Genomic DNA, 18,876 nt, shown 5'->3' with positions numbered 1-18,876 from the left:
ATGTCTATTCCTTTGCACTGCTAAAGGTTTTTAAAATATTTAATGATATTTCACTTAAGTTTTTCCATGGCTTTAATAGTAATTTTTTTTTTCTTATGCACATCCAAAAACTCATCACAATTTAGTGCTCCAATTGAGTAAAAAGGAAAGCTTTGATTTTGCTCTGGCAGAAAGGATGTCAGGTCAATACTTTCACATTTTTCGGTACTTAATGACAATGAAAACTTAACTTTTTATTTATTTAGAAATTGCAAATTAAGGTCAGGCATTATAAAGTGCAAACTATAGGTAACAGTTTTGTTAATATATTATCTAGGACTCCACAGTTAGTACAGATTTAAGGACTTCAGTGTATAGGTTAAACCAACACTTTATTTAAGCAGCTTCTTGTGGCACTGTTTTGGACATCAGTCACACCATGATAAACCAAAGCAACTGAAATGGATTGTGGTTAATATTACTGTCAGCCTGATGAATGCTCCTGACAAATGCCAGGAGTGCACTGCCAGTCTGTTACCCTGCTTTGACTCCAGTGTTTATTTCTTAAGAGGTGACTATGGTTTGGAATGAGTATTACATATTGTATTTATAGCTGTATATATTTTATTTATACAACAGACACAGTTTCCCACCAGAACATGTGCCTTTCTGTGTCACTTTATGGTATTCAAAACCACATTTTTTTCTTTTTCCTTGTTCAGTAGTAGCAATAAATTTTGTTGTGTTTCTGATCTTGGATAGGGAAAAAAATAGAAGTAAAAAGACACGATAAATACTGATATATGAAAGCATGATTTTATACTCTCAAAAGTTTGTTACAAGATCTTGCTGTATACAGGTAGTTGTTAATAATTTTTCTTTCAAAAGGCACAAAAATTCTGTAAGATCATGAACTGACACTACTAGAAAAAGAAATTTATGCCACTCTTAAATCTTCTTCTGTCTGCACTATAGCTACATGTGTACATAATAATATTTTTATTCTCATTTTTATCATTTCCATGCAATATTTGCTAAATCATTACCAATTTTATAGTGGCTGTTATGTATGTAATGACTTCTTCTCCAGTCAAGTGTACAAAGGCAACAAATAGCTCTCACCTTCAGTGAAGTGAGGTGTTTAATTGGTATGTGGGAGCCACTGATATAAAATACACTTTGACAGAAGAGAGAGAATAGATTTTTACTATGACAAAGTAGCCTGGTTCTGTTGTTCTGCTGTCAGCTTCACTGTTGCCTGTTCTCCCCCGTGCCAGCCTGAATTGTGTTGCAGGGTGCCCATTGCAGGAGTACAAGTTCATTGCACATGTAGCTTGTGCTGCCTGTTTTCCTTTCAAGAGAAAAACAGGGTGGGATGGCATGAAATTTGCTTAGTTATCTTTTCTCACCTCTTGGCAAAGAGTTAGAAAGTAACAAATGTTTTGATGTGCACCTGTTGTAGTTTCATAAATATTTAAAAGAAACCCTTTTGTGTGGAGTGGCATTAAAACTTGTACAGGCATTCTGTGAACTGGTGCTTTTTATGTAGGAAACAAAAGTTGCATTTTATTCAGCTCATGCTCCAACACAAAATGAATTCGGGTTGCTACCAGTTAAATCTGATAAACTCCCCAGAATTCAGTGTCCTTCTAAGCAAAAAGAATGTTCTTAAAATTGGACACTAAAAGAGGATGAGAGGAACAGTGTGAGAACTAACAGCAGTGGGTTCAGTGGTGATGGCTTCTTTTGATAGGCAATTAATCTGAAATTTAGGCACTAAAACCTTTGAGGCTTGACACTCCTGGGCTGAGCATCTGCCCTGGTTGCCTTGTCACTGGTATTTCAGGCAGGAAATTTGTCACCTGTTCCTGTGACAAAAGATACCGCATACTTAAAAGGCATTCTAAAGCAGACAGAATAACCTTGGAAAGAAGGTACAAATATTTTTTCCTTTCAGGGCAGTTCATGGGAATCCTTGCTTAAAATAAGGTAGTACAGGAAATAAAATATTTCATATTTTGTATTTAATCCATGGTACTTAAAACCCATCATATTTTCTAGAATTTTGGATCATCTCAGGAAAGCATGTTAGAGGTGTATCTACAGTCAGCCTGAAGCAGTGATATCTGAAAAGGAGACACATTTTTCATTATTCATGTTTTAGTCTTTTATGGATTTCGTTATTTTTAACATAAGTGTATTTATCACATCCTCTCCATTAGCAGATAATTTTTCATGCTGTCTTTGTCAAACACAAGTTGCTTCTTTGAGGAGAGGAACACTCCATCCTCTCTAAAATTGTGTGCACAATAGGGAACAGTTGAGGGAAATTATTACAGAAACTGGTGTATTACCTTGCTGTGGATATGTATTGGATTTATGCAAAGAGGTTGGTAGACATAAGCATTTGGCATAATCACATTGGGAGAAATTTTTAGGAGAAGGGAAGCATTTTAACGAGAAGCAGCAATTCTCTGAGCAGAACTTTTCATGTGTTGGTTCCATTTAGGAAACCACAGAATAGCAAAATCTAGCTGGGAGAATGAGAACCCTTTCTTCCTGATCTATTATCTGAATACAAAGAGAGAGAGTTGAGAAGGGATGGTGGGAAGGGAATTGTAAAGACCCTCTTTGAAGAAAGCTGTGCAAGATGATGAATTCTCCCTGTTCACATCTCATGACAGTGCCAGAATTTTAGGACTGTTCTGGGCTTTCTTTGTTAAGACTAGATAATCTGTTTTGTAATGGGAAACAGTACAAGCCAAAGTGCTGAGCAGTCTGTTACATTCCTATGAAAAGTTTTGACATAATAATGTAATTTTTCCCCATTTCTAAATCAGGAAAAGGGATTTTGTGAGCCTCTCAGATGCCAGCAACACTCATATTCCGTCCTGGATGAATGGTAGATTTGGTCAGCTATCCTTTCTGACCGCTGAGTGTTGTATCATTTCCGTCAGCACATTTGCCAAAATTGGGAGGCAGAGCTGCGAACAGCCCTGCGGGTCTGTGTCTGCAGCACCATGGCCAGGGACCTACCGAGCCACCCGTGTCCCTGCCAGCCTCGAGTGTGGTTCAGCACCTCGGACAAGGAGCGCCAGAGATGATTCAGGGCAGAAAAGCGAGACCTCAGCCACGAGGAACACTGATTTATTGGAATTAAGTAGTGATTGGATTGTCAAGCCCGACTTAGACAGCGTCCTTCGAGGCACCCAACTGTTTGGATTTTAGTATCAACTTCTTGTTTCTCTTTCAGAGAGATTTGTGGGCTGATATGCTGGTTTAACCTTCATGCAGAGTCTCACCTTTTTCATAATAATCATATGCCTGCCATGCATTCTGTAATAAAAATATTTCCATAGCGGCCTGTTCTTCAATGACTTTTACAGAGACCTGCAGAGGCTGAAACTTGGTCCAAATGTGTCTCTGAGAGGATTTATCAAAAATACTTTCTGAAATCCTACTCTTAATGTAGGTAGAATTTTAAAAAATATTCTAGTAATTTATGTTGCTCTCTGACAGTGTTATAACCATCCTTTTATAGTATCACCTTTTTTTCCTCTTGTCTTTAGTTGGTTATTCTGACACACCACCTTTATTGGACAACATGCAAGTGGATGATAGAGTGCATCTCGTTGCCAGTCATACTTTCTCTTCCCTGTTCTCTGCTTTTCCCACCAGAGGAGTATTTTGTGAGGCCACAAGAAGCATATTCTTTGCACTTGGGATGCATATATCACTTTCTAGTATCACTTAATTATCTTCAAGCAATTTTTTTTAAATTTATGTAGGTATTAAGGCAAAAGCCAAATTTACAAGTTCAAAAAGAATAATTTTGGTAATAAGCCTAATAATTGTGTTCTTCCCCTGCCTCAAAGAGTTTTGTTGTGTATGTATAAATACTCAAAGACAAGAAAAACTATAGCTCGAAATTAACCATGGATATTCCAACTTATATTCTAAGTTTATGTCTGATGTTATTGTCCATCCTGCTCTTGTTTCAATTTTAGGTGTCCTGAACATATGTCATCCTCTAGTTGGAAATGAACTGAGGGAGGTTCACGACCTTTTAAATGATCACAAGAAACTGTGGGGCACATGTCTGGTCATAAAATCTACCAGCAATCAAAATGAAGTAATTTCACACACATGTCTTGGGCCACAGACTTTTTAAATGTGTGCTTTCTGTCTTCCTAATGTAAAGTGAATGTTATTCTCTTGATACAGACTCTCTTCCTTTGTATATTCATATATTTGAGTTCCAGCAGACTGTGAAGTGCTACAGCACACATCTGTGTAACTCAGATTTCTGGATGAACATGATGCTGACTGAGTTGAAAGTTACACTCATTTGGGAAATGAATATGGGATTTATCTCACCTAGTTGAGCTGTGTAAAACTGAGTTGTTCATACTCCCAGAAGCAGGAAGGCTCTTGGGGTCAAACAACAATCCAGGTTTAAAATTAGTTGTCAGAAAATGACATCATGGTAAAATAACAATAATCTTTGTTTAAGGAGAAGTTTAAGGTGGTTCTCAGACTATGGACTTACTTTGATGGACACATCAGATGATCTTTCTAAAACTCAAATATCAACAGACCAAAATGTAGATCAACTGAAGGAAATCAACAGAAAAATGTTACTAGGAAAAGATGATGTAATCCTAAAAGCTTGAGGTGAATAGTTTAAGAAGATTAATTAAAAGAATGTACTTATCATGCCCAGCCAATCACTTGAAACTGCCTCAGAATGCAAAACACAAGGTTAGTTTCCAAAGTGTGATGGTCACCAATGTTGTAGAAGTCTGTTCTGTACTTGATACTGTTCAGCATGTATAGTAATCTGAAAAAAAGGATGAAAAGGAAGCTGATAAAACTTTCTGACAATACTAATCTGGTGATGGTATTGAAGGTGATGGCTGACTAATCAGGAGATCTTATGAAACAGGGAATAAGATGATGGATGAATTCACCTTTTAGGAGCAAAGCAGTGTGTGTGTGGAACAAGATACTTCGATGGGCTCTTAGCTGGCTGTTTATATTCAGGTTTGTTATAATCTGATTGTAATAGTTTTCTGAAACAGTACAGATTACAGTAAAAACATCCTTACAGCTTCCCAAGTGCATCTTCCTAGCCTGCTGCTGCTCTTTTTGTTGGGCTTGGTGTTTATACATGATACAGAATAATGTATATTTTGTGTGCCCTGACAGAAATCTGCAGAAAAGGCAAGTTTGTGTCAGCTTTTAGCTTGAGGTCCTGTGCTGTTAGTACAAACAGAAAGGATTGTGCTTTTAGTTCTGATTGTCTTACACAGATCTGGTGTTAGGTATAATGGTGCTGTTCTCTGTGTCTCGTATGATGTGCTGGCAGAGGAGCACAGTCTGTGAGAAGGAGGCAGAAGAGAGAGCGTTTTCATCTCCTGCTATGAGTCAAGTGCATGTGACTTCTCACTAAATCCTGTTTCTCAAAATCCACAAAAGGATTTTTTTTGTTTGTTTTTTACGTAAGTGAATAGCAATGCAGGGCTTGCTTTCCCTTGACAGACTATCATGAACAGTATATGCCAATGGTTGCTTTTGGCTGGAATTATTATTTTCCACTACCTAACGGCCATACTCAGCTCACTGCCTGCAAGCAGCTTGATTTTGCCTCCTGACTCCCAGGAACTTCCTTTCTCCTTGACTTTTTGGAAGTGTGCAACATTCAGTTGTGCTGAACAATTGATTAAACCTTAGTGTGCTTAATTAGTGTGTGCTTAATTAGTTTGCAAGTTTGCAGTTCAGCGGTGCATTGTTTTGCAATCTGCCACAGATGGTTGTAATAGCATTTGATACCATTGTTAGTCACATGAAGGCATGGAGATTTTTCCTTGAAATTCGAATTTCTCCAAGGTTTTAGGTGACCTGAGGTATGTCCTGTCACTAACATACTGACCTAAAACATGGCTAATATTGCTTAATAGTTTTTCCTAATATTTTTGCTTAACATTAGTTTATGATCCATTGTTTTAACTGTTGACTTTGGGAATCTTCCGTGTTTTGCACCATTAAATGTTATTTATATTGACATGTCCAGACATTCTAGTTATTAAATGATCTTTAGATCAGTTTTCCTGACTGTTCTTGCTGTCTCAAAGAAATATTCATGCTCTTAAAAGAATCTGAAATATAAACATATGCAAAAATACTTTATATCTGCATACACATGACTGTTTTCTGCTTTTACTTCTGTCCTTTATTGGATACTCCGTTTCTTGAGAATAGAAATTGGATTTATTTTTTTAAAACAATGTAATCTGTGAACTTCATAGGAGTTTAATTCCTTTGTGAACTGGGGAAATAGTTCAGACAGTCATGTTTAGTGGCCACTGATAGACTGGTGATCTAGTTGTCTTCTGGTTTATTTTCTTAACCTATTTATATTTGTTCTGCATTGCTCCCTGAAGCAATGAATCTGTTGTTTCAGAAGGAATCTAATTATATGAGAAGTTATAATTGTCTTTGTAATTAGGGTAATTATGGGTTTTGTTTGTTTGTTCTCTGTGGACCACATGAAGACTTGCTTGCTTGCCACTCTTACTTATAATTGAAAATTGTTTGAGTTTTAGGTGGATATAAAAAGAACAGGAAGTGTTCTTCAGAACTTGTGTTACATTATTGTCCCATTTCTTATCCTTGTCCCTCCAAATTTTCAACTGCCACAGTTATTTGAAATACCTGTATTCAGAATAATGGATTAGAATTATAGCTACAAACATAATGTCAAGGCAAGCTGCAGAGAAATTTAAGGATTGAAGAAATGTCTTAAAGTAGAAGACCCGAAGACCTCAATTTCTTAAGTTTATTAAAAGTCTAATTATAGTCTATAAATGTCTCTATATTCAGAAAATACTGGGTAAGTAAAGACTGTTTTACGTCAGAGAGAAGCATAATAAGATCTCTTTGACAGCACACCAGTATATTCAAAACCAAATCAAAATATGTAGTTTTTAGAATGAAAATCAGAACAATCAGTAGAAAAAGCTTCCAGGAGAAGTAGCAGATTGTCCATGTCCTCAAGAGTCAGGTTGGCCAAACACAGCTCATGCTGTAATCAAGCATAAAGAGCTGGGCTGAACATCCTGTGATAGAAAGGGATTTCACAGCTTGTCATACCAACACAGGGCGAGATGAGATGACCTAATGCTCCCCCTGGTCCTTTAAGCCCAGTGAATATATGAAAAATATCAGTAATGAAAGCCAGATAGTCATCTTGAAAAGAAGACACACGGAAAACAAACATCACACTTGGCAAGGATGCTGCCAAACATAATTCAGTGATACAGACAATTGTATTCCCAGGAATACAAGTACCTGGTTGGAGTGGATGAGAAAACAGTGTAAGAAATCACAAGGAAGAGCACTTCTTCTTCTTTTCTTTTTTCCCCCCTCTTTTTCTGTTTTTTTTTTTAAATTTACTTTCTTTCCTTCTATTTTTTTTCACTTTGAAATACAGATTTCAAATAATAACATTTTAATTAATTTTTAGATCTTTCTTCTTGCACTGGTCAGCGGAGACCTCATTTATGGAACTCTAATTTTCAGATCTCACAGGCACTTGCACAGATCTGATTTCTAGTAGTTAATTGTTAATATTAACTAACAGAGAGACAGCAGTTAACAGTGAAGATGAAATGATGGTATCTTGACTACTTACTGTTTGCAGTAATTAAATGCAATTTACCTGCAGTAGTACTCCAGCCTTTCATGGAATTTGAATATTAATGAGTTAAAAACTCATTAATAGGAAACAGCAAAAGTGGCAGCATTTGTTTCAGTAACAGAAACATGTAAAATCCAGTAACAAAAGGCAGCACAGGTAAGAAGTATCTGTTATTTGGAGTAACACTATTTAAAATATGAAAACACATTAGATAGGAATAAAAAGCACCTCTTTTTCCTTCTTAATGTGGAACAAGGCTTCAATCTGTTTAGTTTAGTTCATCAGCAATTTTCCAAAATAGGTGTATTCTTGATCATGAGTGGCAGAATCCAGGAGAGTTTCTGCCCTGTGTAGAGGAGCAGTGGGCATTCTGTTTATTTCTGGTGAGTGCAACAGGGCCTTTTCTGAAAATAAAGGCAAGATGGACCACTGTTCCAATGTCTGGCACAGAGCAAGGCTAAGAACTAACAACTGTACTTCATAGTGTCTGGACATATTTGACACAGTAGATGATAAGAGGCAGTGTGTTTTCTCAGTTATTTTTCAGCAAACCATTTTTCTTTGTTATATCTCAAAAAAGGAAGCAAGCTTGGTCCAAAGACTGCAGTTTACTATATTCAGTTCATGGTAAAGATGTGAGATTATTTATTTTGATGCATTCTTATATTTGAGAGTACTTAAAAATTAATATCAAATACTGTTAGCTGGTAACTTTCATATTTGTAGCACATGCTGTTACAACAACCACTTTGGGTCAAAAAACAGGTGATCCTGCCTTTGGAAAAGTGAAAACAAAAACTGCCTTACTTCAGTTCTTCCTCCAGTTTGGACCCTCCTTTTGAATGAACACTGACTTGAAACTCATACGCATCATTCATTTTTTAATACTATTTGAAAACTTAACAGCCACAAATGACTTTTTTCTTCATTTTTACTCCTTTAATCTCATCCGTTGTTGTTGCTCATTGGAATTTTTCTCTCTTTTAATTTTCCCCCCTCCCTCTAAATAAACATTTTTTATTGGTGCACTAGTATCTTATTTTCCTCTGGGAAAAGAGATGCTGCAGATAAAATATGCTCTGGAATTTCAGGATGTGAAAGCTTTTCAGCTCGTTCTTCCTTAGAGGTCTGTAGCCAGAGGGGAGCTGTATTGAGTAATGTAAATTTGTGGTCTCACAGCTACATCTAGCAGAGCTTGGCTTGGAGTTACTCTTTTTCCCTTGGCATTAACCCACAGGGGAGGCAATACAGTATGTAATCATAATTCCCTGTTAATTTTGAAATGTGAAATAATTGCAAAATTTGAATTAATTGGGATTTTTTACTTAAATTAAAAGTCGGTGAGTGTTTGAACATTCCTTGTATGTGCTGTGTGGAACACACTGGAATCACCTCATCCTTACAAGCACTTGTCAGAAAAATATGGGCCTGCCTGGTAGAATGTATTAGCCCAATACATTGTCTCCATTTTATTATGAAGCTGCTGGGGAAGCTGTGATATACAGCACTGTCATTACAGATCTATTGTTAGAAGGGTTCCACAGTCTTCTGTGCACTGCCATTAATTTATAGCAGTAAACAATATGTAGCCCTCCAACTGCAGCAAAGCAGAATCTTTTAATGAGGTGGATGTTATTACCACAATAAATCAGTGCATTCGTGTAATGTATAATTCAATGTGTGTATTCCCACTGTAACTTCTCTGAGTAAGCTGATAGTGTATCATTGTCAGTGCACAGCTCCACAGTTCTTTTTTCTTTTTTTCTTTTCTCCCTAAGCTTTTTTCATTTGGGGACTTTTTTTATTTGCCTGCAAATAAATGTGACATGCCTTGATAGTTGTCCTGTTGCAGGCTTCAGAAACCAACTGTAACAATAACAGCTAAAATCAATACTGTGGATTCTGGCTATATAGATCTCTGCATGATACCCTCAGTTTATTTCCCTTTTTTCTTTCTTTCTTTTTTTTTTTTTTAAAGAGACTGAAATCAATTCTAATTGGGTTTAGCTTTATATTCAAGGAATGTAATTCTATAACTATTGATTTGGGCTATACTCATTTGGTGAGTAATAACAATAGAGGCAGATAAAGAGAATACATAAAATGTTACAGAACCATGCAGCACAACACAGTTTCTATTTTAATTTATATAATTTGTCTACCACTGACCTTCTTTCTTCTTTTTTCCCTCAAGCATAGCTGAGCCTTTAGGGAAAATCAGTGCAGATGGAGATTCCAAAATGATTCTTGCAACAAAGAGACTTCTTGGAGTCAGTTTCATACTTCCCTGGAATAAATTTGCTAAATCAGATAAAAACCCTTTTATAGAGGAACAACTTCTTTTAAAGGGTTATATTTCAAATTAGTGAACTGCAAAAATAGTAATTAACCTAAGATGTTTGCTTTATCCTCTTGCAATGTGAAAGGTGCTCTAAGTGAAAAACATAAGATCAAATCTTAGGTCATTCCAAGATCTAATCTGTCCTAGAAGAGAAAATGCTTTGAAGCTTTTATGCCGAATTTCATGTGAATCAGTTATTTGAATAATAATAATCTGAATAGCAGACACAGTTTTTCACTTCAGCTGAGCTTGAATTGAAGACTATATTGCTGATCCTTTGTTCAAAGACTTCTCTTTTAAAGTTTTTCCTTACCTTGTAGTGTATTTTTAAGTATATTTATTCTTGAAGTAAAGAAGGAAAGATTTTCTTCATGTTTCTTCTTCAGTTATACTTGAATGCACCCATTGTCTATACAGATGAACATAATTTACATTAATAACATACAGGCAATATGCTCAATATGTATACAAAATTGTATTGTATATGTATTTTGCATATATATCCAAAGATACTTTAGATCTCTTATGACATTTTACATATGGAATTGCTAAATTCACATTTGGGTTTCTCAGTGATTTGTGTGATATATACTCAAATAATTTATGTAAAAGTCTGTTGAAGAAACACATAACTATAGATAACAAAATAATACATTTCTTACTTTTAAATAAATCCCTGGGTGTTTATCTTCTAGGTAAGCACTAAACAAAGAATGGGCAGCAGTGGTGAAAATAGGATAAACAATTTTAGTCATACAGATGTAGTTTCTTTTGTATCAGTGTTTTAATATAGAAACTGTGGCCTTTCATTTGTTTTATTTTGAAGTTTAAAATTTTATGAAGTAAGTAAATTTGCCTTGGGATGGTAATAGAAAACATAGAAACAAGAATAATAATATCAAAATTCCAAGTCTGCTGTTAATACTCTTCCAGCCTATCAGTCACTACTTTTTTCTTCAAAAGAATATCCGGAGATGTTTCTCATTGTTGCTTACTATTTGCATGCCAATGATTCTGGTTACCAAGAAGAGTAAAAGGAGTATGATTTGATAATAGTGATGTTAATTATATTTATTTAATGCATTATTTTATGAATCTTGCAGCCTATTGGAGCTCTGAACCCGAAGAGAGCAGCGTTCTTTGCTGAGAGATACGAATCGTGGGAAGATGACCAGGTTCCAAAATTCCACTATGGCACACATTATTCAACAGCCAGTTTTGCACTCACGTGGTTATTAAGGATTGTAAGTATATCTTTTAAAAATGCTTTTCCTCTGAATGATGATGAAAGCAACAAGTGTCTAGAAATAGTAAACTAAACTCTGGTGTAGGAAAGTACTGAAATTTTCTAGTAATTGTAATCAGTAGCATTGGAGAAATGTATTCCAGATTGCAAGCAGAAAGTTTTAATTTTTGTGGTATTGCCTTTTCAAATCAGTAAAGCTTTTTCTTCTTAAGAATTGCTTTTAATATGCGTTTTTATACTTCTTTAGGCATGATTAACTTTCCTTTCTTGCATATTTTCTGACTGGACTGAGTACCGAACATTTGTGGTTCTTATTTAATGTATTTAATTTTCACCTCCTAATGAATATAAGTGAGCTGCTTTTTGATGATCATGAAATTCTGTGGTGTAAATAATTATTTTTTTTCAAATCTGCTGCAATTTGTGTGGGAGTAACTTTTGAGATGCTACATATTGATAATGTATTGGTTAAACAATGCATTTTTCTATAAAATTGAATGGCAATTTATCTCCTAGGAAGTAATTTCTTTGGCTAAGCATTAGCAGCACATCATTAATTAAAGCTTGTTAGAATGTACAAGCATACATAAATCCTTGAAGTAATTTATAGTGCTTGGCTAATTTCGAGCAATTATCCACTAATATGTGCTTAAGTGTTCTTTAACTAAGAGGAGGCTTTTAAATCTTCAAAACATTTTTCTAAATCATAAATTATATATTAAACAATAACAATCCTGAAGCTGTGGGTATTGAATGCTGTGCTTTGCAGCAACAGATCACCCTGAACAAAATAAATTGCATGTGTTATTTTCAGTACATGCTAGTTTAAAAAATATCTTAGGTGTCTGTGAGAGCAATTTGTGTCACAACTGACTGTGGCTTCTGCTCCAGCCTGTGAATGTTTTCTTTTCATTTTACTTGCTTTTCTTTATCTGAGTATATATGCATGAAGTAGGGATAAAAAGCGTTTATTGAACAAATAAGCATCAGCTGGTATTTCTCATTTTTGGATAATAGAATTAACCCTTTGCTATTCCTCTGTATCTGCCAGAAAAATTGCATCATCAACAACCAGGCCTCAAAAGAATAATAAATAGTTTTTATTTTTTACCCTGAAATTTCTAAAGACATAATACATTGTTGGTTTTAATTAATCTTTTTGTATACATCTAGGAGCCCTTCACAACCCTTTTCCTGAATCTGCAAGGTGGGAAGTTTGATCATGCAGACAGAACTTTCTCATCCATTTCAAGGGCGTGGCGCAACAGTCAGCGTGACACTTCTGATATCAAGGTAAAACACTGCCTGAATGATGGGAACGGGTTTTATGCTGCTTCTGCCTCTATTGTAGCTGTGGCTGTAGGACTACAGCTTATGGGAAGGGAAAGGAAGAAGATGGGCAACTATCCTACCACTTGGAAAAAGATTGAAGGGAGATGACATGTGGGTTTGCTTCTGTTGGGATATTTAAGTGTATCTTTTGTAAAACTATGGCAAACCATTTTAGCCCTGAGACTGAAATAAGGCAAAATGGGCCTTTGTTCTACAGATGTGCTTCACTGTCTTTTTGTTCCTCAGCACACGTTTTAAGCCTTTGTAAAGTCAGTAGAACTGTCATAGACTTGGAACCACCGAATTGCCCTAAATACCCCATTCATGTTTCTGCCTGATGAGAATGTTTCAGTTCATATTATTTTGTGCAGGATGTTATGCAACTAGCAAAAGACCTAAGTAACACAAAATCACTTGGTAACTATATGCATATTGAGGAGACAACTTAGGGAGGGGTTGATCTGGAAATTAATGGAATGTAGCATTTTTCAGTTGATAGTGTTGAAAAAGTGATGTCTTTCTTGCATCTGTGAGTGCCCACCAAAGAAATCAAAGGCAATCAGTGACTAGTGGAATGATTACCAGTTACAAAAATATATAATGTCTATACAAAACTTAGAAAGAACAGTTTAGAAAACAAAAAATACATTAGATTTTTTTCAAATTAATTGGATGTTACAGGCTTCATTTCCTTGTAAACAACAAGAGTGGCAGATGGAATTTCAGAGTGCATTTTGGGGGTTTTCTTGTGAAATGAAGGAGAAGAAAAGGTATCAGTGGTGCACAAATCCAGTATTTAGATTTTTAAAAGGAAGAAAAATTATGAGGTGATTTTAACTACAATCCACAGAAAAATACTTAGGCAAATAATCAGACTGTGTTTAAGTGCCAGGGAGACAGCTGGGAGACAAGCAAATGAAACACATGTTTATCATGGAGAGATTATGTCAAAGCAATCACAGTTTCTGATGAGAAAAGGTAACAGACCTTATAACCAGAGAAGAAGCAGATGATGATCTTGGTTTTTTACATTGTCTTATGAGTGAGCTGGGATTACTCTGTCTAAAAGAATCCACTGTATTTGGAGAATAGTTACCAGCAGTTCATTATTAAATTTGAAAGATGTACTGAGTGGAATTCTTCTTGATAGTAACAGGTTAAGCCTCAATTCCCATTGATATTAAATTGGAAGGTACTGGAAGTGTTGTAGAATTGGGAACACTCCTTGCAGAAAGGAAAAATTATTTGAGAAAAGTGTTAGGTGAAGTTTATTAGGAGAAAGTGAGAATTGTAATCTTCATGCAGGTTCTCATACAGTTGTAACACAAGGAGCAATCTGCTGTGCAAAGAAAAAAATACAACCTTCAGGATTCTAATACATCACCCATGCATGTGAATTAACACTATTGTGGTATAACCAAAAGTGGGAGATGTTTCATGGGAGTTACATCAACAGGACATAATGTAACTTTTAAAATGTATGACATAAATCTTGAGCTTTGCCCAGCTTTGAGAAGGTCTTAGCTGGCATATTACATCCATAGGTTTGGGCTAGTTGGAGACAATCCATACTGGAACAATGCAAGGTGCTGAAAATAAAGTGCAACTAAAGACTTAGTAGCTGTGCTTGTTTTTCTTCAGAAGGCAGAGAAGATTGAGGTGGAACTTGAGTCCTTCTATTACATGGGGACTGCTGTAATTAAGAAAGGAAAAATCTCTGCTGCCCATGCTGAATATGACAGGAATTAATGGGCTTAAATACCAGGAAGATTTTGTTTAGATATAACCTTTCTAACAGTAAAATAAAACCAATGAATTCTTCTCTAGCAATTGGTGTGGAGAGGGTTTTCCGGTAATGGTTAGGAATCTTTTGGAAATAATAAATGTGCAATAGATGTGCCTTTAGGGGGATCCCTACTGTTATGGATGATACTGTGAAGTTGCCTTCAGCCTTCTGAGACTATGAACTGCTATGCATTACATTATACTGCTGCGAAGCATCTGAGTGAGTGTTAAGATTGACTGGATGAGTCCAGGGACTGGAGGAGCAACCAGGAAGGGGGATGAGATAAGGTTTTCTTAGGAAATGTTTAAAGAATCTGAAAGGAAAATGTTTGAAAATGCATAGAACCATCTTCATTGGAAATACCTAGATACCCAATATTTCAGTATGGTTGTGAAAACCAAGTTTCCTGGTACTTGGTACTCTGCCTTGCAAGTGTTTGTGAAATACATGGCTAAAGTGTCCCATTTGCCTCTAGAAATTTTTTACATGCAAAATTGCAACATTTTAGCTGACTTAGTGCTTGACTGTGTTTAGTTGACACACGCATCAAAGAGCAGGAATAAAGTGGAGCACATAATTGTGCTCTTGTACTTGATGGTGAGGAAGGGACACAAAGCAAAAAGAAGGGTTTATTCCTCTTCCAGCTGAAAAAACTGTGACGTTTAGAACCATTGGGCTGATTACAAGGAATGATTTCCCCTTCCTTCTTGTGTGAAGAGAATGAAAGCAGTTATGGATGTTTGCTGTCCCAAGATTGTTGTTAACCTTAGTTGGATGGTTTCTGTATGACAAGGAGGAGGACTAACACGAGCTGACTTTGGAGGCAACTCTTGTTGGCTGGTACCACTAAAGCTGAGAAAGTTAAAGCATATGTGTGGTCACAACCAATCTGGGTCAATATCCTGTGAAAGCCTTGGATCGATGATCAAAGCAGGAAACTGAAGCTGCACTGTGGCATAACCTTTGGTTGAACTGCTCGAATTTTGATTTCAAGAGGTGATACGTTGCATAAAATTTGATTTCTTAGTTTTCCCCCTTCCATTTATTTGAGCAATGAAATTTAAAAATCCTTTGGAAGTTTGCTAGTGTCTCACTTCTGCTCTGGCCTTGTTATTCACTAATTAGCTAAGCACTGTTGCCTTTAAATGATTAACCATGTGTTTTTAAGTTAAATCTTCAGCACTGAAGAATACTCAATGTATTTTTCAATTTGTGAGAGTATCACTTAGTACTTTTAAAATAGTACACAGGCATGGTCAATAACTCAGTTACTTCTTAATTTACATGATTAGTGCAAACAGTCCTGGTTAGTTTAATTAATACCATAGAAAAGCAAACATAGATAGCCTGGCAGTGTATTTGCATGCACTTGTTCAGAAGGAGTTGTTCCTTCTGGTTTGCAGCTAACCTGTTGCAATAAATTTATTTGCCATTATATTTGCAACAGCATGACTGTTGCCCATCTTGCACTTTGCATGTATTTTCTCTTTTGCAAGTGTATCACTTTGCTGATTGTTTCTTGGGTTTGTTTCAGTACCATGTGTATAGATTTCAGGATCATCTGAAAATTTCTTGCTGTCCTCCAAGCAGCTTTGTTGCCTTCTAAGTGTCATCTGAAATTTTACTTCTCCACCTTAATGAGATTATTGGCTGGTATTAAGAGCAGGGCAGACTCCATTACCACGTCCTCCCAGTGTGACAGTGAACTATTGATAACTGCTCTTGGAATATGGATTTCCAGCTTGGGTACTCCCACATTATTGTAACCTAATCTCAGTTCCATTTCTCAGCTTTGCCTGTAGGAGTGTCATGGGAGACTGAGTCTCAGAGGACTGTCTCCAAAGTGAAGCAACACCTTGACACTTTTTCTCTCACCATCCACTACTGCAATTTTCTTTTTGAAAAGAAAATTACATTGTTAATGTGATTGATTTTTTTACTATTTTAAACTAAGTTACAGTCACTTGTATAGAGTTCTATGTCATTCTTCATGGCTTTTCCTCTACTTCTGTGTGTTTGATTCTTTTTCATGTGCTCATGACTTGGGTTGGTTTTGGTTAGTTTGAGTAGTTTTGTTTAAAAGGAGATACTCTAAGACCATAATCTTGCAGAAGACATTAGTAAGCTCCAATTACACTGTACCAGATTGTTCCATCATAAAATGGATACTGATATGTGAAAGTCAATTGTGTGGTATGAAACATATCAGTGACAGCTGTTGTAAGGCTGGTGTGATTGAATATCTGAATATGTGAATTCATATCTCATGCAGATGTGTTTAGCAACGTATTATCAACATAATATAAACCATCTTAATTTTAGGTACAGAAATGCTGTTTTGGCGAGTTAACTGTATTGTAAAACTCATTAGCATCACATCTTTTTAGACAAATTTTCTTTAATTTAAGATTCATGTTTAAAGTCTCTTTGAATTTTTACAGTATTAACAATGTCTGCTATTATGTGTGTACTGTCTTGGGGTCCTTAAGAGAGTCCTAGTGTTACAAACTGGGTATCTGCTGTATATAAACACTGGTGAGACTGGGGGTTATTGGGTTTGGCCAAGATTGGTCAGGAGTGTCCTTTGAGCAGACAGCCTGGGAAGCAGAAGGATGCTAAAGAGACATCAAGGTTTCATTTCTGAGCAGGATACTGAGATTAGAAACTAAATTATAGCCTAAATGATAATCATAGATTATCAAACCATGGCTTGTTTTAAACAGAGACTCTGAAAGTAGCCTTTGACTTAGAAGTTTTCATCCTTTTCTAATTCTTTGCCCCTGAATCATCTCTAGACTAATGACTAAAGTTGATGCTGGACATGTGTTTCATCCAATCAGATTTTGGAGACTGAGAGACTAGACTTAGCCTGTGCTAACCCAAGGATTCTGCTGGCCATGGGATGTTCTCATAATCCATCTGAAGTTATCATAGCACTATTATGTGCTGTTCTTCAGGTTTTGTACATTGTTCTTCAAAGGGATAAAGAAGGCATTGGCTACAAGTACAGTATTTAACAAGATTTGTTGAGTTTTTGGTACTGTGACAGCTCATGCTCATTGACAGAGGCTGCCTAATATAACATAAGACACCCTGGAACCTGGTAAGCTTTTCTGCATGTGCTTTGTGTTGTTTTATACTTCTCCATCTGATAGATGGTTGCTTCAAAATTTGAAGGAATAAAGTTGCTGCCAAACTGGCAACATGACCTTGTATAGGAGAAATTTTATGTCATAGTAGTCACAAGGTTAAAGATGTCCAAGAGCAATGGCCAGCAAAATTCAGAAGCAGGTACCTAGAAATTCAGATTTTTAACAATAAACATTATGTCTGGTGTAGTAAAATGTATATTTAGCATGCAGGTCTTTGCTTTTCATGAAAGATTTATTTTTCTGTAAAAATGTGCTGAGATTCATAATAAGAAAATACTCTTCTGAGTTTAAAAAGGAAAAGGAAATATTCTAAATAAATGTGTATGGTAGATGTGGGAGTTGCAATAGTTAAAAATAGGGATGTCTGGGTGTATGAATCAGAAAGTTCCATCTAATACCTGTGGTCTACTTCTTTTATACCCAGCCATAACTGTATTGAAAATTAAATACGTTTAATATCTGCACCAAACTACTTGTGTAGCTGTTTAAAATAATAAATTTTGAGTAAGTTACACAGAAATTTGCTGAAGCCCAAAGGAGAATGACCAGAGGTATAGAAAAAAGAAAAGCAGACTAGGTGTTGGGAATAGCTGGTGGTGGGAGCAGATGAACACAAGAAACTCCAAGGATCCCCATCACTGAAAGTTTTAAAAGAACAGGGCAGAGAAACGTCTGTCAAGAATACCTGGTTATAATTGCCTGTGAGTGGAAAGGTGGACAAGGTGACCTTTCAAGGTTTCATCCAGACCTTTTTGTGATTCAGCCATAAATCCTTGTCACTCCCAGTTAATTAAACAAAAAGGAAGAAAAAGAAGGTAGTTATATATATACATAACTTTTTTTCCTCTTTCTTTGTAAAATTAACCTCAAACACATATTCCCTACTGTATATATATGGTAAGTAATACCATTGCATACTTTTACATATATTCTCAGTAAAAAGTAAAATAATTGTGTGTGTATATATACATATGTATGTATATATAAACACACAGTATCTAAATTGTCTCAAAGATGCATTTTATAAGCAATATAGACTTCATAAAATCTACTTATTGATCAGTTTGGAATCAACTGTTAATTGTGATTATCATGTATTTCATTATTCTACTGAATAAATACTTGGACTTCTTTGCTTAATTGTAAATTACAGAGGATTTTAATATTTTTTCTTAAACTAGGAAATATTTGAAATATAATAGCTTCGAAGTTTAACAGTGATTAAGCATCGTCAAAATTCATTTCATTAATTAAATTTAGAATTTTAATGGAAGCCTGCTGAAGTATTTTTCTTAAAAGTTGGCAGAATTTCAGGCAATGTCTTGAGACAATTTCTTAGTT

At 35.7% G+C, this 18,876-nt stretch overlaps 1 protein-coding gene across 4 annotated transcripts in view; it reads left to right on the top strand.

Annotated features, from left to right (window-relative positions):
- Positions 1-18,876, top strand: part of LRBA (LPS responsive beige-like anchor protein) — a 396,467-nt gene that overhangs the window by 280,460 nt on the left and 97,131 nt on the right. For all 4 annotated transcript variants that reach the window (XM_071555647.1, XM_071555648.1, XM_071555646.1 and 1 more), the window contains 2 exons: positions 11,123-11,263; positions 12,439-12,558. In XM_071555647.1, the coding sequence (XP_071411748.1) occupies positions 11,123-11,263; positions 12,439-12,558 (261 nt within the window). The remainder of the gene's footprint in view (positions 1-11,122; positions 11,264-12,438; positions 12,559-18,876) is intronic.

This window comes from Pithys albifrons, chromosome 5, assembly GCF_047495875.1.
Source record: "Pithys albifrons albifrons isolate INPA30051 chromosome 5, PitAlb_v1, whole genome shotgun sequence".
Taxonomy (NCBI): domain Eukaryota; kingdom Metazoa; phylum Chordata; class Aves; order Passeriformes; family Thamnophilidae; genus Pithys; species Pithys albifrons.
Note: the sequence above shows the minus strand (reverse complement) of the source record. Positions and strands in the feature narration are given on the sequence as shown.